Raw genomic sequence first — 26,033 nt, 5'->3', positions numbered from 1 at the left:
GGGGACATACCTGGGAGAGGGCGCTATTGTTAGAAGATAACGTTAGGACCCCCGCCTGCAGATAATCACTGCGACTGTTGGCTTTCTTGGTAATTTGTTCCTCCATTGTTATTACCCATACATTGTGGTACACGGTTCGGTATGGGAACGGCCGAACATCTGGGTCTCCTTTTTGAGTTGGGGGAAAGGCTAGGCTATTCAGGCGAAGCTCTGGATGATTGGGCGCAGCATCAGATTAATGCAGAACATGAGCGTAAGACTAGTGAGGCCAAATTAGATATTGCGATCGCTAAACAAAGGGCGAAGATAGAGCTAGATTTAGAAAGACTTAGACTAACGGAAAAGTCTAGAGCGGAAATAGAATTAGAAAAACTTAGGCTGGCCGATCAACAGAGTAGAGCTGAGTTAGAACTTGAAAAGCTTCGATTACAAGTACGCCTGGAGGAATCCAGGCATCAGGTAACAGTAACAGACAATAGGGACCGTGATAGTACGGGACTGGGAATATTGGGTAAGATCCCGAAATTTGAGGAAGGTAGGGACAATCTCGATTCGTTCATTCGTCGGTTTGAAACCGTTGCTAGGTCCAATAATGTCCCTGAATCCCAATGGGGCACCCAACTCCTCGTGCTAATTGGGGATAGGGGGCTGGATGCCTGCCAGAGTCTGACTGAACAAGAGATGAAGGAGTTTAAAATATTAAAACAGACTCTGCTAGAATATTATCACCTCACGGAAGATGCGTACCGCCAGAAGTTCCGTAATTTAAAACCTAGTAACTCGGATGATTTTAAAATATTCATCAACGAGATTAGTGTCACATTCAACAAGTGGTTTGAGGCCTCTGGTTTAGAACGAACTGCCGATAACCTACAGGAATTTTTCCTGGTGGACAAGGTTCTTTGTTCGGTTGATAGGGACTTGTTTAGTTATCTACAGGAACGTAAACCTCGCGACCTGCCAACGATAACAGATCTCTGCCAAAAATATCAGGCTGCTCACCCTGATAGACCAGTCGCGAATGACTCAACACCAATGACGCCCACTATTTTTACGGCCCAACCTTCACAATCGGGGAGAGGTAGAAGCTCATACAGGGATGAGGGCCTATATAATAGATCAGATAATAGATCCTCCTCGTTACCCAGGGGAAGTAACTGCTATCACTGTAATCAGTACTCTCATAAGGATTGCCCTGGTAGTAGCACGTCTTTTAACCAGAGACCGATAAGATGTTTCAAGTGTGGCCGAACGGGACACGTGAGCAGACAATGCAGGAACGGTGGTGGTGGGAATCATAACTTAAATGGCGACCGACGGTATGGTGTTGATACGCCGAGGGACAGAAGATGACTAGGTCTTGTATTTGATAGTGAACCTCCCACTAAATTATGTACTATCAAATGTAGAGTGGGGGATAGAATAGTTGATACATTGAGAGATACGGGTGCAAATATTTGTGGGGTTCGATGTAACTTCGTTGAACCACATGAATACACAGGACAATCATTGGAGGTTGAAGGTTTTGGTGGTGTAGCGAACACGTGGCCTGTGGCGATAATACATATTGATACCCCTTTCTATACAGGTAAGGTGAAAGCGGTGGTGTTTAAAAAGGGCCCGTATGACCTAATCCTTGCTAACGGTCCAGGTATAGGTAATCCTTCAGAAAAATATATCTATGAGTGGTTAAAGACGCAGCGAATTACGCTGGCACAAACTAGGTCTCATACAAAGAAAGAAGCCCTACGGGTAGAAGAATCAGATAATGTAAATAACATGTTGACGAGACAAGCATCGGACGAACAGGTCACATCGATATGGAATCCGGCGGTGTTCCAGAAGGAACAGAAAGATGACCCCAGCCTCGCGAAAATATTTAGATTAGCGCAAAAAAATTCAGTCACGTTATCAAAGTCTACGTCACATGCTTTTACGATAAAGAATAATTCGTTGGTCCGCGTGTACAGAGACAAGGACAGGGAGTATACACAGTTGGTCACACCCAGCAAATATAGACCTATCGTTCTGAAACAGGCACATGATCTTTCACTTGCCGGTCATATGGGGCGAAGAAAGACAAAGCTACGTATTCAGACAGCGTTTTATTGGCCAGGTATGGACAGGGATATAGCTAAATATGTACAGTCGTGCAAAGTTTGCGGGGAAAAGGGGAAAACACCACAACCAGCACCGTTACAAAAAACAGATCTAGCGTGTCGCCCATTTCAGAAAATTGCGATAGATATTATTGGTCCTCTGAGTCCTACGTCTGCAAGAGGCCACAGGTTCGTGCTGACCATAGTTGATCTAGCGACTAGATGGCCCGAAGCCTACCCTCTCAAATCCACAACTTCGAACGATATAATTAACTGTTTAATACAGTTCTTCTCTAGAACGGGTTTTCCCGAAGTGATATTGTCCGATAACGGGCCCCAGTTTGCCTCAGAACTAACTAATAAAATCTCCTGTTTGTTGGGTATCAAACAGGTTTTTGCAACCCCTTACCATCCTCAAAGCAATGGCATTTGCGAACGTCTCAATGGCACTATAAAGGCCATGTTAAGTAAACTACCCATAACTGATAGCTTTAATTGGGATTTAATTTTACCATGTTTGTTATTTGCATATAGGGAATTACCGCATACAGTCACCGGGTTTTCCCCATTTGAATTAGTATATGGCGCGAATCCTAGAGGACCCATGCAGCTAATGAAGTCCCTGCTATTGAATGAACAATTAGATAGTGACACAAAAATGTCTTATGAGAGAGTTATTGATCTACGTGAGCAAATAATTAGGACTTGTGAAACAGCTAAAATGTCATTAGATATTAATCAAGAAATATACAGAGCCAGAATCAATGATAGTCGGAGATTGAGGAAATTCAATGTGGGGGATTTAGTGAGGGTTTTACTACCCTCAAAAGACAATAAGATGCAGCTGGCTTGGCGGGGGCCTTTTAAGATTACTAGAAAAGTGACAGATGTAGACTATGAAGTCGATATAAATAACAAGCACCGTATTTTTCATGTGAACATTTTAAGTTTATTCGAGGTACGGCCAGATGAGCTGGAACTGTCTACCGTGACGCCTACAGTAAATTGCGCTATGATTAACAACACTGAAGATTGTGATGACAACGAGATTCACACAGTGTCATCTGGACAAGAGAGTTATAGGGATGTAAAATTAGGACAAATGCCTGACGACATTAAAACCAGAATTTCACAACTTCTGCTCGACTTCTGCGACGTATTGTCTGCCATTCCTGGTAAAACGACTGCTATAGAACATGAAATCAATTTAACATCTGGGCGACCAATAAAGCTACAACCCTACAATATACCATTACACTATAGAGGACGGGTACAAGCCGAAATCAAAGATTTATTAAAATCCGGTATAATTGAACCGTCGGACTCCTCATATGCTGCACCTATCGTTTTGGTGAAAAAGAAAAATGACGAGATCAGGTTGTGTGTTGATTATAGACAGTTGAATAAGGTAACAATACCGGACGCAGAGCCTATGCCAAACCAGGAAGAACTGTTTATCAAAATAGCGCAGGCAAAAAAATTTTCTAAGTTCGATTTATCTAAAGGTTACTGGCAGATCCCGATTAAAGAATCATCTAAGAAATTTACTGCTTTTGTGACACCTTTTGGTTTATATCATTGGAATTTTATGAGCTTTGGGCTTATTAATGCCCCGGCCACCTTTAATAGATTAATGAGACGGGTGTTAGCGAGTAATAATGATACAGTAGCTTATCTTGATGATATTTGTTTATTCTCTAAGAACTGGGATGAGCACATCACTGGTTTACAGGCGCTTTTCACAGCTTTAAAAAATAATGGTCTAACAGCAAGACCCAGTAAGGTTGAAATTGGCATGACAGAAATCCAATTCTTAGGTCACATGATTTCGTACCAAACTGTAAAACCTGTGGGCGAAACGTTAAAGCATATTCTAGACATAAAAATTCCTAAATCCCTAAAAGAAGTACGTAGTTTGATAGGACTGTGCAACTATTATAGGAAATTTATTCCTAATTTCGCCTCACTGGTACACCCAATCACAGAGTTAACTAGAAAGAAAGGAAGGTACAAGGGTATTGAGTGGACTAAGGAATGTGATGATACATTACATAGTATTAAAACGTTGTTTGCGGAGCAGCCAATTCTAAGGCTACCTGATCTAGGCAGACCTTTTCTTTTGGCTACGGATGCTTCTGCTTTTGGTATCGGTGCCTGCTTGATGCAGGAGGTAGATACCCATCTACATCCTGTTGTATACGTTAGCAGGAAGCTATCCGAGTCAGAAAAAAATTATGCTACGATTGAGAAGGAATGTTTGGCGATCGTGTGGGCCGTAACAAAGCTGTCTAAGTACCTATCGGGCACACATTTTACCTTACTGACTGACCACTCCCCCTTGGTAGCATTAGAAAATAAAAAACTTCATAATGCTAGGTTGACTAGGTGGGCACTTATCTTACAAGATTACAGGTTTGACATTGTACATATTCCTGGGGCCCAAAATGTTATTGCAGATACTTTGTCTAGGAACTGAGAATATTAGGGGCTGGGAGAGGGTCATTTAAAGGTTTACAATTAATGCTGTATTATGTAAATATATGATGTTTTAAGATGATGATATTGTTTGATTACATGTTTGCATTACAATAATTATTGTGTTTTAAATTTGAGATAAGTAGATGATGAATGTTAGTATAAAATTTTTTTTTTGAAGGAAAAGGTACATTGTAAGTTAAGATGCATTCGAATTATGACTTAGTGACTGAATATTGTTAGCTTGGTATGTTTGTTTATTCCTATTAGCGCCTGGCTGTCTCAAGTTGTACAAGCTACCATATTGACTCAAGAAGGAAGACAAGATTTGTCTCTGTCTATTGGTGTATATTATGTCCTAGCTAATAACATATTAAGGATATATTATTAGCCTTTATGGGAGGGGGGTATGTTAGGATTGTTACCTATAAGTATTTACGTAGATTTAGAGTAGCGTCCCTTTTGTTTACATGTTTCCATTAACCTTCAATCTATAGTCTATTTTAGTATATTGAGATCAAAGAATGTAAATAAATAGTACACACACATTTTGTAGCATAGGAACGATTGGGAGGGAAGTGACATAGAGCGCAGAAAACTTAGATGTTAGGCGGGGTATAAAAGGTGGGGTTAGGATTATTAGGGGGTCCATTCTCTTATAGGCATCCTAGGTTGTGTGATCTTACAAGCAATAAAAGTAACGAATTGTGAACGGACTTCGTGTTGGTTTCTTGTCGACCCTGTCCTCAACTCACAACACTTAATACACATGTAATGTGCCCCCCCCCCCCTACTTACATTCTCTATGAAGTTTCATAGCATTGATGATGCGTAGTTCGAAAAAAAAACCGTACCTTGAATCATTCAGAGAACAGTACTACTAAACCTAAATAGACGTAAGGAGGGAGGTGCTAAATTGGAGTGCTTAGACTACCCCTCCGAAACATTTTCGTCGATCACTCATCCTGTAAAATAAGGATGTGTGCACAAGAGAAATTGAAATGTTTGATTTGCTTCCCTTAATGTCTCCGTGTAATGAGTCAACTGCTGATTGTGGACATGTCTGGAAGGGGGGGGGGGGGGTAGCTCGTTAAAGAAGTATATATATATATATATATATATATATATATATATATATATATATATATATATATATATATATATATATATATATATATATATATATATTCTTTATTTTATTTCGTCCTTTAACCTGAGTGGGGAGGGTGCTTGAAAGAAACATTGGTCTAAAGATTTTGAGAGAAATGTTAGATACAGCCATTTAAGAGTGAGTGTATATGTGTAAGAGTGTGTGTGTGTGGGGTGGGGGGGTGTGTTAAGGAAATAGTTTTCCATAAATTAGGATGCTGGTTAAAAGATAGCATCATTTTAATTTGAAATATAGTTAAGAATTTTAAAAATCTTACAAAACCAATCCTAAATTTAAGTATATTTTTCTCTTCACTTTTAAGGTTACAAAGAGGGAAAACAAAACAATTTTTTTAAAGAAAATATAAACCAAAATGTAATTAATTAATGTACAATGTTTATTTAATACAATAAAAATAAAAGGAATTATAAACATTGATTGTAATGTAAATAATAATCATAGGTTTTTAACAAAAGAATTTCTTTTTAGAAAAATACAACTGTAATGGTATAATTCTGTGATCTTGCCCTTAAGAAAATTTTTAAATGTGCAAAGGTCCATTTGCATTCCTTAATTTATATACCTCATTGGCAATGCTAACATATTATAAGGCAGGCATTATAGTTTAGCTGTTCTTTTTTATTCCATACATTACTGAGAAACCCAGAAGGACAATACAGGGTCAGCGTGATCGGGTCACGGTTGCTAAACCAGAAAGTCCCTAGTTTGAACCCAGGGAAGATGGGGGCTAAATAGCTTGGGTACAGCAACCCCACCTAAGGGAGAGAACTCCAAAATCTAACAACAACTGCCTTATGTTTGGACAAAAGCTATGGGAGCTAATCCAAAAAGAAAAACAGGCTGAAATAAGTCAACTGCCTACATGCTGCATAACAAGTTGATACTAAATACTTAAATTTATTGTGTTGTAGGAAATCTTGTCCAACATAGCAATAAACAACAAAGAAGATGAGGACCACTGCAACCGCTGCCACCTTTTGTGATAGACACTAGTATAACTGGTCAGAGATGATCATCAATGTAACCACCAGCAATATTGGTAAGAGATGTAGCTACGAATCTTTAGGACATGATACTTTGGTGGATTAAAGACACAATGGTGTACAAATCACGGGGAAAAAAAAGTGAAGTCTGGTTCTATGGAACCGATATATACATATATTTATGCATAAATACATATATATATATTTATACATATATATATATATATATATATATATATATATATATATATATATATATATATATATATATATATATATATACATACATATATAAATACACATACAAATATGTTAGCTGACTTTGAATTTGGATTAAAATTTGCCATAAAAGCAGACTTGTATATAAGGCATACTGTTGATATTTTCCAAAAAATATTTCAATTTTAATGAATTCTTAGTGATGTACCTTTTTTATTTATTTACATACACATAATTTTTTTTTCTGGTTACTAAAACTAATTGCAATATTAGCTTATTAAGTAAAGAAAATTTCTGGGTTAGTAGAGATATGTAAATAATGTTCCTTTTGAGAACAATTAAGTTAAGTAACTCTTGTCAACCATACTACCAGTCTAATTGGGTAAACAATGTTCTAAAGACCAGCAAATGACCAAAACAACTTAATATTATTTATAAAGCTCACTAAGTATTTGACTAAAAGTATTTTTTTTTGTCAATTATTATGGAGAAGGGAGACAATCTAATAGAACATAGAGAAACTAGCAAATTACATAGAAAAGAAAAATCACATAAAATAAATTGAAAATAAAATGTACGTAAACACAGACAATTATTTAACAAATAACCTCATTTAAAAAAAGATATAGTTATATATTGCTAAATACTTTAACTAAATACATCATTTTTTAAATGTACTTAATTAGTATTTAATTTGTATACATCAAACACTAGCAATCAGGTAAAGATTTTAATTTTGAATAAAATGTACAATAGACTTTTCACAGAAAACAATACTGTAATAATTTTTAAAGAAAATAAAGATAAATTACAGCCAACTTTATTTCAAGAATTACATATGGGAAAATATACAGCCAAGAATGAAGATGAAGTAGAGTTCATCTAATTTTTATGCCTGTTTATGAAATCGAGGCTATATATGTTTACATTCTATGTCCAGCCTCATGTATGTTTAACATACATATCACAAGAACCAGCTCATTCAGGATTCGAACTCATTCCTCGTGGTTAGTTACCACTCAAGCACACAGACCCATCTTCCTATGTACAGAATTTCCTTGCAACCTCAAGATCTTTTTTTTTGCGTTACTTCATAGTGGCTTTTCATTAAAAACAATCCCATTCACATGCTTTTCTTGTCTTTGTTCAGCGATGGAAAATGAGACCTAGTGGATCTGGTCACAATCATCAGCAAAAATCAGCGTAGCACGATTTCGTGCTTCTGATCAATTAAATACCCACCACCAATGACAGGAAAATGTTTTTTTTTTCCCATTCACTGAATAATCTGCTATATAAAACTCATGTCATTTTAACCCTTTACCATTCTTAATTTTGTATGTACTGTATAACCAAACTGAGGGAAATAATTTGAATTTTAGAAAAAAATTATTTAAAATTTCATAAACAAAAACTGTACTGTATAACCAAACAAAGGGAAATAATTTGAATTCTAGAAATATAAAATTCTTTAAAACTGTTAACAAAAACCGAATAAAAACCACCATTTAAAAAACAAGATGAAAAGTAGAAAAAATTGGTATAATTTATTGTATATATATTTATAAACCGAAATCTTAAAATATACTCAAGTAGGTTTAAATTGTATCCATAGTTGCATTTAAAAATAAATATGTAAAATTAAATACAGTATCAAATAAATGCTATAAATAAAAATTTCTTCTTGTAATATATTTGCAACACTTTCCATAACAGGGATAGTAGCAAGATAACCCAGTTATGACAGTATGTGTATATGATGACAGTATGTGTATATGTGCTAGCGTTCAGTGTCAGCCGATAAAGGGTTAAAAGCCTTTAATGTCAGTCTCAATAGTCCTGTCTGGGAATGTTTTTTAAAACAATAACAAGCAGTTACTTCTACGCAGGAACAAACATTTTCCTCATAACATTGGTTAGATGTGTACTTATGAGGTCGGAGGTCAGTGTACTTATAAGCCAGTGGCCAAATGCTTTTATTACAATGCATTTCGGATAAGAAAACAAATATGATTTAATTTCAGGATCACCCATAATCTGCAGCATAAAGCCAGATTATCATCATATTGCATTCTAAATCCCTTTGTAATTTTTCGGTAATAAAACGCAGTATTTGACACGCAGCTGTTTTAAACTGGCGTATTTTAACCCCCGCAGTGCTGATTGTATGCAGCCTAATCCACCGTTTCATTTTCTCATTGTTGAACGAAGATTAGGAAAACATTTCCTCCTCTGGTGGTTTGCTGATCCACTTTCCGCAGCCACTGGACTTGAACTTCTCAAACATGACTTCCTTAGCTCTCAGGAACTGCGTGCTCTTTCTCTTGGTGTGGTAGTATGTCATTCCTTGGAGGTCTCTTCGATTGTAAACATTGCAGGCTTTCTTGAATTTATCGAACATGTTTCTCTTGGATAAGCGAGAAAACATTCTCTGTTCTAGGCTGTTTTAAACATTTTCAAAAATTAAATTCATTAACCATTTATTAATTAATATTTTCAGATAGGCTTCTGCATTTAAATAAAAATTTTAAATTTCATGAATAATCAATTCATAAAATAAAGCTAAGCAATATATTTGTTACGTTTTAGTATGAATCACTCTACGTAATTAGGTTTTAAAAAAGTGTAATGTATAATGAAAAATTATGTCCATTTTTTCATTGACTTGTTATGTGGAATATTATTTTGACTAATTTAATAATTACTATAAGGTTTATTTTTTACTTTTCACTTAAGTACTTCTATGGTTGCCAAGAGAGCAATACATTATCATATAAAGTTTTTGTCTGCAGGTGTCATTATTAAGAGATAGGGCTAGGGCCAAGTTAGTAGTATCAGCAAAAAATAACTTAGATACAAAAATGGTAGTGTTTTAAATGTACCACACATATCAAAGAAAAAACTGTTATGAAAGAAATAGTTTTTAAAAAAACTACATACGCTGAATAACAGATACCGAGACTCCCATCCAAGACTTCAGGCCTGTCCTCCCCTAACCTCCAGTTGATGCTGTAGGACTTTGTTTTCTGGGTTTCTCTAGGGGGATCACATGCTGTTACACGACCCAGGATTGGGTGGTTGAGGGTGTAAGGCTCGGGGACACTTCTTCTCAGCTCTGGCTGACCGCGGTCCAATCGGCAGCAGACGGCTCGAGACAGATGGGATTGGTCAAATAAATAACCTGGAATAAATTAGTCAAGTTATAAATGCAGTAGTTATATTTCATAGTGTTGCTTTTACATTTATTCAGAGTAACATCCCTTTTGGCTATTTTATTATATAAACAAACATTAATATACACCATCAAAACTTTAAATGCAATAAAATTTTGAATTCTAATGGAGCTAAGCTACATTTTAAGACTGACCAAGTGTAATGGAGCTCAGATACACACAATTTTAAGACTGACCTAGTGAAATGGAGCTAAGACAAATTTTAAGACTGACCTAGTGTAATGGAGCTAAGATACACAACATTTTAAGACTGACCTAGTGTAATGGAGCTAAGATAAACACAATTTTTAGATTAACTTAGTGTTATGGAGCTAAGACAGATTTTAAGACTGACCTAGTGTTATAGAGATAAGACAAATTTTAAGACTGACCTAGTGTTATAGAGATAAGACAAATTTTAAGACTGACCTAGTGTTATGGAGCTAAGATAAACTGGATCAAGGAAAAGGGAAAGAAGCGCCCCCTGCAGGCCTAGAACATTCCATCGGCAGATTTTATCACTGCAGGACATGGTGCGCAGCCGCTCTCCTGTTATCAGCCCATCCCATGCCTGTTCCTTATAGTTGGGCTCAATGGGAATTGTTCCTTCACCTAAAAATTAAGTAAACAATTGGGTTATTATTCAAAAGCAGGTAGAGTAATAATAGGTCACTTGCAAAACCAGATTCAAGTTCTTGAGAAAAAAATGAGTTATTCCTATATGCAGGTTAACAAATTGTCAATTTTTAGTATTTTTTCAAACTATTTTTCAAAAGGTATATTTTAAAATTAATCTTATTAAATAAAAATCAAAAAATTCCTAACATTAACTAGTAAAAAGATTTTAAAAAGATGATTTCCAGAAAATCAACCTGAAGTGACTCAACATGATTTGCAAGTAAAACTCTCATAAATTTTTTTGTCTACAATATTTCACAAAAATGCACATCTCTCATTCTATTGAACCAAACCAAATGTTACATCAACACAACATTGTGCATACTCTAATTTTATCAAACAAACCAAAACATTACATCAAACAACATCTAAAAATGTAATTTTGAACTAACCTCCCTCCATTTTGGTTCTGAGAACACCATGAGCATTGTTGGTATATATGGGGCAATGTTTATTTCCATCAGGCACTGGTGTATTGTTAGACTTCACATCTCTAAAAAGAGAGTTTTAGTAGTATTAGTACTAAATATTATAGTACTAAATATTGTACTAAATAGTTTTGCTAGCTAGTAATAAAAAGCACCCGTGAACATAATTATAATTTAAATATCTGTTTTTGTTTTAAGAAAGTATGTATGTAGTTTTGGTAAAAAATATATAACCAGACAGAAAATATTTATTAGAATCAACCTATAATAAATATTAATATTTTAAATAAAAATTAATTTATTTTACAATTAAATAACTGTAAAAAATTGAAAAAAATGTGTTTTTACAAATTCCAAACAAATATGATGCGATAACCGTTAAATGTTTGATAGTACTTTGCTTTAAAAATAAATATAATAAAAACTTCTTAACAAATATCTAATATCCTTTTATAAAATGTTTTAAGTCTTCCACTATTCAGGTAGTGAACTCACCTGGGAGAAAACAGTGCACCATCACCACATGGTGCAGTAGATATGTACAGGTGAAAATTGACATTTTTCTTCACCCTTAGCTTGCCATTGGAGGACTGCTCAAATATAGACTGGTCTTTGTCTTCTTGGTAAGAAATGATTGCATCCCACAGGAAGCTGAATTAATTAAAAAATATTGTTAACTGATTTCTTAATTATTAGCACATTTCAATAAATGTATTATAAGCACACAAATAAAAGAGCTAATAATATATACATTACCATTTACAATATCTTTTACTTATTACTATTTCTCTTTCACAATTCAGATGTTTAGAAAAATATAAATTTGGCTTTCAATGGCATGTACAAATTTGACTTCCCTTTACTTTTATTGATAAGATTATCTTTAAAAATTAAATAGTTGTTGGTGTTATAATTGTTGAGTATTAATTATTTTACATTTATGGTAAGTTAATTAAAGACAGTATAATAAATAACATATGGTAGTTACTGTTTAGAAGATAATGTGATTTTAGAATTTGTTTTTAAAAATAAAAACATACATTTAAGAATAGGTTAACTTGGTATAGTGTTTAAAGTTAAAAAATAATGTGATTTCAGAATTTATTTTTGTGACATATATTTAAGGATAAGTTAATATAAATCAAAGTTTATATAACAAGTAAGAAAATCAACCCAAAAGAAAATAGTTTAACAGTTAAACTTTATGAAAACAGGATAGGACACAATTTTTTAAAATATATCACACCTCATTAGGCCCCTTCTTGTGATGATTTCAGCATGACAGTCATTGACAGTATTTCCTTCTTGGCTCAGCTTGTCTCCTGTGATGCAACGGTTACCTGTTGAACATACATGCAAAGACAGTTAAAAACAAATATTGCATCAAACACAACAAAATTCACAGATATCAAACAAAAAATGAGTTGCACTTGTGAACACGCCAAAAGTTACATGTTGAACATATATGCAAAGAGTGTTAAAAAAAATATTGCATCAAACACAACAAAATTCACAGATATATAAAAAAATGAGTTTAACATGAGAACACCAAAGGTAATAATACCACCTGTAAGCCTACTATAAGAAATAAGTTAGCACAGTATAAAATTAAATGCAATAATTAATATATGAGCCTATCATACCAAAATATAATAACACTTACACTCTTTAAATTAATACTAATAAAACACATATAAAAAAGCCCAATGTAATAAAAATGTAACGATACCACATATAAGCCAATAGTGATAAAATTGTAAATACCCAAAATGTAATGATAACAAGCTCAGTTTGACTATAATATATTTATAACAAGCCCTGTTTGCCCAAAAATGTACTAATAACAAGCCAAGCTAGACCAAAATCTATTAATAACAAACCAAGTTAGACCAAAATGTATTAATAACAAGTCAAATTTGCCCAAAATCTATTTAAAACACTCCAATTAGCGCAAAATGTATTAATAACAAGCCCACTTTGACAAACATCTATTAAAAACACTCCAATTTGCCTAAAATGTATTAATAACAAGCCCAGTTTGACCAAAAGGAAATTACAAAAAAAAACACACCTGAGCCCAAGGAGACCACTTTACTGGTGTCTATACTGTCAATCTCCATCACAATGCCAGCTATGACCTTCCTGCCAGGAAAGCTCTCTGGCACAGTGGCAATCAGCTGGTTGTAGGTCTGGTGAACTTTGGCTGCTATTTTGTCATGGATTGTCATGTTGGCCTCTGGCATTTTCATCTGTCATAAAAAGATTTTTTATATTTTTATAAGGTAATTTTATAAACATATAATGTTTTTGCAGTTATAATTGTGTGTAAATAAATATAAATTTATAAAAACCACCTACCACACTTATCTGCTGAGGTAAATGATACTGGCCCTCGGCTATTAGGATCCTGACGGCCTGCTCCGCTGCCTCCTTCCTGCCATCTTTTTTGTTGCTGCTGGATATGTAAGGAAAGATGCGGTTTCCAAGCCTCGCAGCAAATACAAACCTGAAGTAGAACAAGAATATAGTTATAATTAGTAATTAGCAATACTGTGTAGGTCATCTGTGAGTGTAAACAGTTATGCAAAAATTACAGCCTAAAGTCATGGGCCCATACTGAAATTAATTTTTTTAAAGAATGGTATGTAAAAAAAAGGGAGATTTTCTTTTTTTTTACATTCAAAGTTTAATGCAAGTATTTTAAAGTATGATGTATTGTTTAATGTTTTATAATTTAAAAAATCCAAATATAATAATATTCAAAGTATAATGTTATAATGTTAGTACTTAAAAATACAATGCACATTTAACTTTGAGATATTCGGTAAATGAACAAAAGCATTGATTATATGACCAAAAACATAATGAACCATTATGCAGGATAAATCATTTTGTTATGATGAATAACAAATCAACGTACACAGGTTTGTGGGATGGTCCATGCTGCTCAACAGAGTCTATGCTGGCTGACAGATGGCGAGACTGTGCGTATTCCATGAAAGCCGAGATGGGGTTTTTATTGAGAGCTGCAAAACTTTCCGCTGTAATCTGCAGCTTGGCAGGTGCAGAGTTCATTTGCAAGCCTGTCTGCTTTAATTAAAAAATTAATTAAGAGCAAGGTAAAAAATATATAATAATTTTTTAAAATGCAAAATTCATAAGAACTATTCAATGTAAGGTCCAAGAGCCTACTAAGTTAAAAACATTTCTGGTATCATAACGTTTGAGTAAAAAATATTCTACTAACTATAAAAAGACATGTTATGAAAAGATCATTTACAGAAGCTGAGTTAAATTTACTTACTAAAATATAGTTTATGTAACAACAAATACTGAGAAATCAATAAGAAAACAAAACTTGTATGCAGTGTTATGATTTCAGGGTTAGGGTTAGGTAACCATCAGAGGAACAAAAGGAAACAAGAAAATCAATGAGAAGAAAAAATGAAAGTATTTTTAAAATAATGGAAATTCTATCACTTACCATGAAAGAAGGTTTGCTAGAGGATGTCATAGAATTCAACAGAGATGGCATGTTCGGGCATGAGCCTCTATAGGACGGAGTGCTGAGTAGAGGGGGTCGCCTCTGCTGCTGTGGCTCCTGCCCTCCAGGACTCTCAGGCTGCTGACTCTCCTGCAAGACCAGGAACTCCATCTCTGGCAGCATTGTCTTCTTGTCCCTCAGGAGCTGTTGGCCTAGTGTCAGAGTTGATGAATTAGACGACGACATGCTCTGTGTCTGTTGTGATGTAGCTGAAGTAGAGCCGAGCGAGAGCGATGAGGGCACTGAAGAGGAAGATCGTAGAGAAGCCGGAGATGGTTGCTGCATCCAAGGCATTATGCCAACAGGTTTGTCTTCTGACTGTAGAGAATTTCCTCTTCCATAACCTATTGTTTTTGTCACACCTGTAGAATTCCCACTAAATAAAGAATTTTGAATTAGTTGCGCCGGGCTTGGCGGCCTGTTCATGTTTTTAGATTCACTTACTTTCACAAATCCCTTCTCTCTAAGGTAATCCATTCCTTTATTTGTGACCTTATAAACATTTACTGTATCACAGTTCACTAAGCCTAGAGATAAACACTTGTTCAGAATTTCTTTCAATTTTATTACAGAAACAGATAATTGTTGGCTAAGTTTTGAGTCTGTACAATGAAGCGTCTTATCAATTTCTAACAAAACTTTAGTGATATCCTCTGATTCTTCCTTCGTCATCTGAAGACCACTTTCAGTATTATAATCCGAATCTTCATAAAATTCCTCATCCTCTTTATAATTGTCTTCTTCTCCATTGTAATAATCCGAATACTCGAAAAATTCTTGATCCTGGTTAAAAAACACAACATCGGCAATTCTACTTTGGAGATCTTCCTGATCATCTTCAGACTCAGATGTTGGGTACATGTCATCATCTTGACCTGCAGTGGCATGTTCTAGAGTGGCATGTTCTAGAGTGGCATCATCAGATGAATTTGTTGAAACATCAGGTTTGTTAGCAGATTGTGGACCAGGCAGATCATTGTTTTCATTGTCACAACCCTGGTGGATCTGGGGTTCAGTTTTAACTGCTGTGCTTTGTACAGCTGCTTGATCAGGCTGCGGACGTTGGTTGTTGAAATTTTCAGAATGGCTCGGGAATGGCCTTTTTCCACGTCCTCGCTTTAAAGGAGATTTTAAAATGTAAATAAATCTGCATAAATATCATTTATTTATCTATATCTATCGATGAAGGTAAAGAGTCAGAAATACCTGCATTCTATAGGTTTAGGATTTATTGCTAGGGTAAACTGCACCTTTTGCGAGTATCATTTCTGTCTTTCAAACACTTTAAGTGTTGTTACCTTAGTTTTCCTTTGCATTAAATTTTTCTAGTATGTGTGCAAGCTAACAAACAGCAATATGTCATAATATGTTTTCAGATATTTCTCGCCTCATTAGAGCATTAAAATTCCACTTTCTCTAATATACCAACATTTTCTGGAGTAAATATAATCTTTTCCAGGTCGGCTTATGAAGGGATAGTGTGGTCGGCACTATGCCTGGCCCCCTTTACTTTCCCCAATGTGCATTAGGTACCCATCAAAGCTGGGAGAACTCAGGGACATTCTACTGTTGAACCCGAATTTAAACTCAAGACTTTCGGGTTTGCGGTCTTGCACTCTACCACCAGGCCATTCCATCCCCTAGAGTGAATTGGTTATTCTAATCTTTCTTAATTTGACATTTCATACAATTATTAGGCTGTGTATGGAATATGATATATTTCCTAATATGAGTGTCTATTTTAAGGTATTATATAGAATGCCAGATTTTGAATTTAGTCTGTATCATATATACTTCCCCGTATACTTCCCGTTATAATATTTATTACTTTTTAAAAAGATGTATAGACCATTTTGTTCAAAATGTGTTCAATATTGCCATATCTCTAACACAACAACTTCACTTCACCAAGAGCTTAATTTTAAAAATGTTTTGAAAAAATAAACTATAAAATCTTGTGAACATGTAACAAAAGTATGATAAGAACAGCCAGGTACTGTGGATGATGTATATATCATATATATTTTTTTTAATAAGGAAGGTATCTAAGTAGGACTATACATGAATTAGGAAACATTTTTCTAAAGTACCTGTTTGAATGGATGTGGATATGCCCCGGGTGGCTCCTGGTTTATTGTTGTACCTGGTCTTCTATCTTGTGAGGGTATTTGATGATGATATCTATCAGGTTCCCTCATACCTCCTCTAGGGTTGCCCCTGGGTGGTTCCCTGAATTGTCCTCTACCTCGTCCACGACTTCTATCACTGTTATGATGTAGCAGATGCCTCCTTGGTTCACGTGGGTAAGCTGCAGGCTCATAAGGAGGCCCATGGGCACCGTTTGGTTGAGAGTAAAAGTTTGGTCTGTTACCAATCTGATTTGGATACTGCTGATTATTTGAATGCCAATTTGGCATATTTTGAGAAACAAAATTTGGTTGAAAATACGGATCAGCTGTTTGGCTGTTAAAAAATGTACCAGGCTGATGGGAGATATATGGTTGATTATACACAGGTGGAGGTAGACCATAGTGTTGGTCTTGATTACTCAAACACCACATAGGTGGCTCCGGACTGTATAAATACAGCATACCCCTTTTTTGCATTTTATACAGCGTTGGATTGATTTCTTTTTTTGTTTTGTATCCAAGCTTTTTAGCTATATCAAGAGTCTTTACTGGTTGTGGCAAGGACTTTATAATCTGTATTATCCGTTCTTCTTCATCTGAATTTTGGCGTCTTATTGTCTGCAAAAGCACATGAGAAAACAAACTCAAAGCATTTTCAAAATCCAAATATCCATACATTCAAAAAAAAAAAAAAATTTTTAAAATAAAGATAAGATTGTGGGCAAAATGTTTCCAGCTATCTTTACTACCCCCAAGCATATTTAAGTTAGATAAAAATCATTTCAGTAAACATTAAGTTAAAGCTGTTTATGTGAAACAAGCCTGCCTTGGAAAGATAAACAAACATGCCAAAGTGTTATTCCCAATCTGACTCTTCATTAAAATAGCTTTGAATCAAAAGAAACTAGCAGCATTTGATCAATGGTTAACTTTTGGAAAATACATTGAAATGAATAAACAATAAGGTTAAAACAGCTGAAAAACTACCATGAAAACCTACAAAAATTAATTTTTATAAATTAAAAAAAAAAAAATTAGAATATCCAACATTTTGCATTTAGGTACAACTATTTTTAAAAAGATATACATATTTTAATTCAAACGTTTGAAATTTTTTTTTTTGTAAAACAGTAATTGTGTACCTTGTTACTGGCAGATACAGAGTTATTCTTGGCTTTTCCTTGGTGCTTTTTTTTGTGTGATACAGGGCTGCGACTGCGAGCACCTGACATTACAACTGGGTAAGCTTAAAAAAAAAGTTACGAAACCATTTTTTTAAATTTATTTGATAAAAAAATCAATTTGAAAAAAAAATCAAGTTGAAAAAAAATCAAGTTGAAAAAAAAATCAAGTTGAAAAAAAAAAACAATTTGAAAAAAAAAAATCAAATTGCAATCATTGATAGAAACAATGTCATCAACATAATCAAGATAGAGAGGTACTTTTGGAAACTGTTATTCTACCTGAATTATTCTAATTCAAAATTTAACAGCATGAACATTGCATTTCTATAAATGTATTTCTGTAATAACTGGTCATTTGCTTTAATATTTAAATAATTATCTATATTTTCCATGTTAGTAATTCAAATAACATCAAATAATTCAATATAGTTGCAACAAACTTTACTAAAAATTATTATCAATTTAACTGAATTCGCTTTTAGGATAGTAGGAAATTATCTTGTTACTGCAGAGAATAAGCTATATTTTTACACTCCTTAAGATTAAATTTGTAAAAAGATTATTTCTATTTATACCTGATAATTTAATGGCCACTTTCAGAAAAACATAATTAAATTAATAGTCACCTATTCATCCAACACATCTACAATAAATTATATCTAGTTAACAATACTCTGAGCTGCTCTTTAGATAGAATATTATTAATCTGCCATTTCAATATTGAAAGCAGAATTTAAAATTTCAACAATTTTTTTTTTGGAAAATAGATTTGATAGATTTCTGTTCACCATGCAAGGATATTTTTTTTGTTTTTTTTTTGTTGTTAAAAATGTGAAAGTTGACAAGATACTAGTTCTAGAAAAAAATTAAAAATTGTGGAAGGGACACTACAGGTCTACTAATATTTAGAACCAATCAAACAGATATGTAGACCTACTAGTGGCTAGCCATACCACAATTAGCTTTATGTGTGGTCAAGCAATTTAGTGTAATTTCAATCTGGGTTGTAAGTCACTGAGGATAAGCCATTCATAAAGCCAGCCTAACTAAATTAGCAAAGATGTGGGAAGGACGAATTAACCCTTTCAGGACCAAGGGACACCGGTGTCCCAAATTTTAAAATTATCACCAAATGAAATTAGAATAACATAGAGTTGTTGAATTTGCTTTAAAACATTTATTACATGATAGACTTAATATAAATAAAGTTGCTTTCAGTATATATGAGATAGTTTTGTTGTCATAATTATGGGAACTTTGCATTTTTAGACCACTCGCAAAGCTACAGTTTACATTTTTATATAAAAAATACTAACTGTGACAGAAAGAAATTACTAGCGGTTTTTCAAAGGTTTACTATTTAGGTATTATATTTACATTTGTTTTTCCTAATAGCTTTGCTTGTTTTTTTAAAAAGGTAATTTTTTTTTGCTTGGGACATATATGTCCCTACGGTCCGGAAGGGAGCTAACTTTTTTTACAATGTTGCTAAGCATGAGTTTTGGCATTAGAATACAAATAGTTGCAAAGCTTTTATTTACGATAACTTAACAAAATGCTGAGCAAATACTGTTTATTTACAATAAAGACGATGAAAACAACTTGCTTCTTCATGAAAAAGATGTGAATTTTCTGTAGAAATATGCCGACAAAGTAAGTGTACAAGCTATAATCAAACGACTTGTTCAAGTCCCAGAGCAGATTGTCACTACTACGATAAGGCCTACGCCTTATTCTAGTCATTCTGTTTTGCATACATTGCATACATCGTCAATGCCACATGCTATAGTGACTAATATTCCCTCAAATCTGCATGTTCCGCGCAGTAATTGTGAACATGCAGCGCTGTCATTTCATAAAATACATGTTACCTTGTATGAGATTTTTAGAACACCGCGCACAAAAAATATACGATGTACACTAGAGTTTTCCCCTCAAAGGGAGCGTTAATAGTTACAATTACCCCTCCGACACCCCCCACCCGATATTACCACCTCCGAGCAATCACCCCTCGTCCAGTTATGGATAAGTTAGGACTAGGGTTATGTTAGGGTTAGGGCTAGTTTTAGAGTTAAATGTTGATTTAGAGGTGGAATTAGGGGTTTTGTTAGGGTTATCTATAGGCTTGGAGTTTGGGGTTAAGATCAGGGGTTTTCAGCATCGGTGAGGGGGGGGGGGAGGGGAATTGGACGGGGTGGTAATGTCCTAGACCCGAAGCTGACACATATCATTATCATCAATAGAACTAGACTTGCCCTAAACATGAACAACCAAACGTTTTTGTGATAATTGAAAATGGAGAATGGAGCAAGATATTATTTTCAACTAGAGGCTTCTGAAAACACAGTTTCCAATAAAAGTTATTGACAATGGGTATAGGAAATTGACAATAGATGTTAATTGAAATGAAGATCCTGATGATTTTAGGCAATTAAATCCATGTTTCATACATTGATAATTTGTTTTCAAGATAATGATGTGGATTCAAAAAGTCATTGATACCTATATTTGACAAGAATTCAACGCTGGATACAATGCAAAACCAAGGTTGAATGTAGGCAAATGATAGCGAGAGCTCAGATTTAGGGATTACATCAAAGAGATCTCACCTTAAGACCTGTTCATAGAGGCAAGAATTTCACTTCAACCCAACCAGAAATTGATAATTCAATGGAAGAAAAAACGCATGAGTTATGCACAATGTGTAACAGAAAAGATTGAGAACAGAGCTGTAACAACTTGAACTTCATTGTTGTTATTGTGGGTTCTTCAATATACTCATACGAGCAACAGTAGTTGTGAAACAATAACTTTATTTACACTTTGTACAGAGAATTAATAGATCCATAGTAAATCCATGGTCACAACTGGTATAAGTACAATCACAGTCAAGAAACAAAGTGTCGTAGTAACATCCTACATTCACAGCCACAGTCCTCAGGTTCAAGTTCTAGCACACAACACCCATTCACCTTTTTGCTCTCCCTTTTATTCACTACTTTCTCTCCCCTTACGTACATGAGCGATCTCACCCAAAAGCATGGACAAACACATGACGATCGCTCAGACAGTCCTTCCGCTAGCCAGGTACTCTTCATTCATGCAACTTCATGTAAAACACAATAAAATATAAACATACATAATTATACAGTCTGTGACAAGAGCGGACAATATGTATTATATCTGCCATGTTCGTGTATTTTATATAACATATATAACATCACATAACTGCTTCCATAAGCTCCATTCATAGATGACTACAGAGTTTCTTCCAGGCAACTCTTCGCCCCCCCCCCCCCCCCGAACGGAATGAAATTTATATAATTTATATAGAAAATATATACTTTTAACAGTGTCCGCCCCCCCGAAGAAAGTTTACCGCCCCCCCCCCCCCAAAAAAAATTTCAAGTGCCCCCCCCCCCCCCCCCCCCCGGAGAAAAAAGTCTGGAAGAAACACTGGATGACTATACACTCATAAAGGACACAAATGTGTTCGCAATACTGATATTTTCAATTTCTAATGTACCAGAACATCTAACACATGTTAGATCACTTTTAGAATAAACCTATTGACATAACTCACAACGTAACCTATTTTCGATAATTTTCCTTTGAGGACCGTAGGGACACATATGTCCCATGCTGTATCTCAAAAACTATTCAAGATAGCGGAAAACCGTTAACATTTTTGAAATCTACGTGTCATTTTACTACAAAATGTGTGCACGGATATTTGGAATTATGCCTGTAATCCTTGTGGTCCTGAAAGGGTTAAACAGGTTATCCTGTCAGCCCAATTCTTTTTTTTTGTTGTTGATGTAAATTTTATAACATAATCAATAATAAAATGTTGAGTTTTCAACAATTGTGTTTGCTGAGCATAAAATATAAGCCTATTTAAAAAAATTATCTGGTTTAATTCAATAGTGATAAAAAGATAATTTTAAACACTTAGGCCTATAGTATATAATAAAAACTGTTTAGGTGGTGAGTTTGAAAATTCAACAACAATTATTAATTTAAATTTTTTTTTTTAATTTAAAAATCAATAAAAATAATTTAAGCTAGGACTGTTTTCTTGTAACGTTTTAAATTTGGCTTTGATGTAGTGAACTCTCATCTTCATAATGAAATAGATTAGATCAAGAGACATTCAATGATGGCTGACAACAGATGGTGTCATGTGATTTATTATCAATCTTTTAGATCAAATATTGGTTAGTCTTTTTTTATCTAGATAATACACACTAGTCCCAAGGTATTAAATTGTTATCTCAAAAAATTGAAGATTGTGTGTATATATATATATATATATATATATATATATATATATATATATATATATATATATATATATATATATATATATATATATAGGCCATATAAAGCCTAAATAAATGGAAATAAAATGTAATCATTTTTTAAGTTAACCCCCCCCCCCCCCTCCCCAACCAAAACTTTACCTATGTCACTGTACATAATTATTTTAGATATAGAATTACATAGAATAACATAGCAGTCATGTGACATATGTCCTATGGTATACTATAGTCACATAATGTTTATAGGCCTACTGACTATAAATGGTAATGTGTAGAGTGTAGTGTATGCAGTACATTTAAACTTTTAAAATGCTGGTTTAAAACATTGGTCTAATTTCAACACATTTGGTGAAACTAGTGTCCAACAAATACTCTTCTGAAAATGGTTGTGTTAGTATAAATATAATGTTATTGAAGAATGGGATCTTTTTAAAAGGGGATGTAAGGTTACTGGTAGTAAACTAATACTAACAATTAAGGTAATAATTATATTATAAATATGACTTGTTAATGTTAATGGTAAAACTAAACCCAGCCTAGCACAAAGTGAAAGTAACCCAAGTCCTACCATCATACCATAGCCTTAACCTTGATTTCTGACCAAACTACTAAACTAAGTAAACTTGATAATACATAGATCTAGATCTAGTAACTAGTACTACTTACTAACTAGTTGCATACTAGCCAGATCTATTATTATTACTTAGTATGGCCTACTTAGATTACTTAGAATTCGATTAGTATTACTAGGCCTAAAATTAATAATCATAACTTATGTCTTATAGGCCTAACTATTTAACTATGTACTATTACTTACTAATACTTAGGCCTACTAAGACTAGCAATACATTAATAATTAGTATTATTAAAGTATTACTAACTATATTTGGATTATGCCCTACTAACTACTAAAAAAACTAAATTATTAATAATACCAATTGGCAATACTGAATAATTCCCCTAACTAAATTATATTATTAACTACCCAGCCAATTCCTACCACTGCCCTAACCATGGTGAAATGGAAAATAAAATAAATGACCCGGTCCTAACAGTCCTAACCAGTATTGTCAGTAACAATCATCGAATATGCCCCCCCCCCCCCCACCGTGGTTTCTCAGCTGTCTATACTATGGTCAAACTAGGTCAATCCCGTCTGTTGTCAACAACACAGCACAACAAAGACGTACTAAAATACATCTAAATCTAGTAGATCTTCTAATCTAGATCTGGATCTCTCTAGATCTAGATCTAATAAAGTAATAATGTCTAGCTAGACTTGACAGATCTTTTCTAGTCTAGTGTTGAGAACTTACATCGACGACTACTCTCCAAATTTGAAATACAAAATTATAATTTTTTTATTCGGCCTGTTTCAGCGTTTGCTTACTAATTCTATCATATTATCAAATCTAAATACGAAAAAAATTTTGTTTTTGGTTAGATGCATGAGACTAAATAAATATGTTACACGTCAATTAACTATCCCAGTTGCAGACAAGCTAGTTTCAGTTTTGAATATTTTATTAACAGTAGTGTTGACATTTGCCTGGCTTCAAGGAAATTATCTAGGCTTAGGCCTAACTTTCGTTTTTTATTCTCGGTATTGGCCAGATTTATTGACATCATTATGTCCGGTTAAAGCCAAGTTAAGCATTTCTTGTGAAAAAAATGTAAAATGTAACCACACATTTTTTATACTTTTAAGTTAGAGTAAAGTTCCACGCGCGGTCACACATAGCGGAAAATTCCAAATTCCCGATTTTCATCGGGCGCTATTTTATAACCGTTTCACACAGAAACAAACCGAAAGCACTGTATTACTCCGCTGCCATTCTACTGTAATATGTATGAGTCATTTTGTATTCCTACGCATAGTATTTAAGATATTCATGTTTTAGTGACGTCCCTCCTTGCGATATTTTTTTTCCCTTTTTTTTTTGCCTGCGTACGCAAGAACCTGCTTGCCAACGAGCGTATTGTATACGTTTTGATCCAATTTTAATAATTGAAATAAATATTTTACACACTTAAACATGTTGTTGATTGTATTATTAATTAATAGATTGCAAAAATAATAATTAAAAACAAGTTAATTAAATTAATTAAAGACATTAAAAGTTGACCCAGTGATGACTCAAGGGACGCAACTATAATAATCATAACAAAGGGACGTAACAACCACTAAAAGACATAACGTAACATTTGCTTAGATATGCTTGTATGTAGAGACACAAACTAGATTTAGAAGAAGTAGATGATCGAAATAATTTAAAACAGCAGAAAAAAATAGAAAGTATACAGATTCTAGGCTTAGTTTGAAATATAGAGCATCTAGAACTAGGCTAGTCTAGCTCAAGTCGTTGGTTACGCAGCGATGTGAAACCACCGTAATCGACACCCAAGCTGCGGCCACCCCTATTTACCTATCAGGTTGCTTTATTAGCCTTATCTATCGTATGTACAGTGTCCCGCATATATTGTAGAAGCTATTTATAGTTAACCTAGTTATAAAAAGCTTTGATTGGTTGGTTTTATTCATCTCATCCGGGACCTAGTGTTTTTCATAGGGGGAACTAGAACCGCCTAGACGTCATACCTCGAAACTTTAAAATTTAAAAACTCGACTTCCAGAAGGAGAAAAACAAAAGAATTTGACCTGGATATATTTAGAAATGGACAGGTTTACAGCAGATATCGGTAGTTTCGTATAAAACATCAAAACAAATATTGTACGAAGCGATAAACAGGCGATGATCGCACCGGTGTTTTAACCGCGCGTGGAACTTTACTCTATATTGATTTGTTTTAATTTTTATTATATTGTTGGGAGGTAAAATCACTAGATCTAATACTTTTACTAATTCTGATAGATTGTTTCATGTAAACTCTTAAGGAAAATAGAGGCCCTATATTATTCAAAATTATGTGGTGAAATAGAGGCCAATTTGTATGAGTATGACAGTCAAAAGATTTAATTAAGAAAAAAACGCGACAAAATCTAAAATAACTGGAATAGAGATCTCAATCCAGTGTACTAACAGCCTGTGGAAACATATTACTTTACACATATTAAACTTTCTATCATAAAAGATTACACACGGTAGATCCATCAGTTAGGTGTAGCAAATCTTACCATCGTGAATTCACTATTTTAACTGGCCATAACTTTACTAGCGTTAGTTTGAATATTAAAGGATAAAAAAACTCAATTCAGGCTAGTTAACACAATTTACAAGAGACACGCTGTTCACACTGTAGAGACAAGACGACGTTTCATTCTTTTATAAAGAGATTGAGTTGATCGACATTCGGTTTCGGAAACGACAGATGTTGCGAAATGACATTTTTAAAATCCGGAAGATAGTAGCGGCGCATATAATGATCTATTCGTACATCATTTGCACAATTTCAGTATCACTTAGTGGATATCTAACCGGGATATAGTGAATTGCCGATAGATACGGTAGCCATAATTTTTAATGGTCATAGTTTTACTTGTGGTAGGACATGGTACAATATATATCATTAGAATAACACAAAGTCGTAGTATTTTAACATTCTGTTATATTGTGCTGTGTGCAGTAGC

General features: G+C 34.2%; 1 protein-coding gene across 1 annotated transcript; it reads right to left on the bottom strand.

The window, feature by feature from the left end:
• Nucleotides 1-8,441: 8,441 nt before the first annotated feature.
• On the bottom strand, nt 8,442-24,028 carry LOC131927233 (double-stranded RNA-specific adenosine deaminase). The gene is made up of 13 exons (XM_059283000.1): nt 23,761-24,028; nt 18,081-18,184; nt 16,900-17,556; nt 14,750-15,925; nt 14,186-14,355; nt 13,624-13,771; nt 13,337-13,514; nt 12,512-12,605; nt 11,761-11,916; nt 11,230-11,330; nt 10,589-10,771; nt 9,888-10,128; nt 8,442-9,388 (listed from the first exon to the last, which is right to left on the bottom strand). The coding sequence occupies exons 2-13, from the start codon at nt 18,168-18,170 to the stop codon at nt 9,160-9,162; spliced, it is 3,423 nt and encodes a 1,140-aa protein (XP_059138983.1). The 5' UTR covers nt 18,171-18,184; nt 23,761-24,028; the 3' UTR covers nt 8,442-9,159.
• Nucleotides 24,029-26,033: the final 2,005 nt, after the last annotated feature.

The sequence above is a fragment of the Physella acuta genome, unplaced genomic scaffold (genome assembly GCF_028476545.2).
Source record: "Physella acuta isolate Inbredline_101_S28 unplaced genomic scaffold, ASM2847654v3 ptg001385l, whole genome shotgun sequence".
In the NCBI taxonomy this organism is placed as follows: domain Eukaryota; kingdom Metazoa; phylum Mollusca; class Gastropoda; family Physidae; genus Physella; species Physella acuta.
Note: the sequence above shows the minus strand (reverse complement) of the source record. Positions and strands in the feature narration are given on the sequence as shown.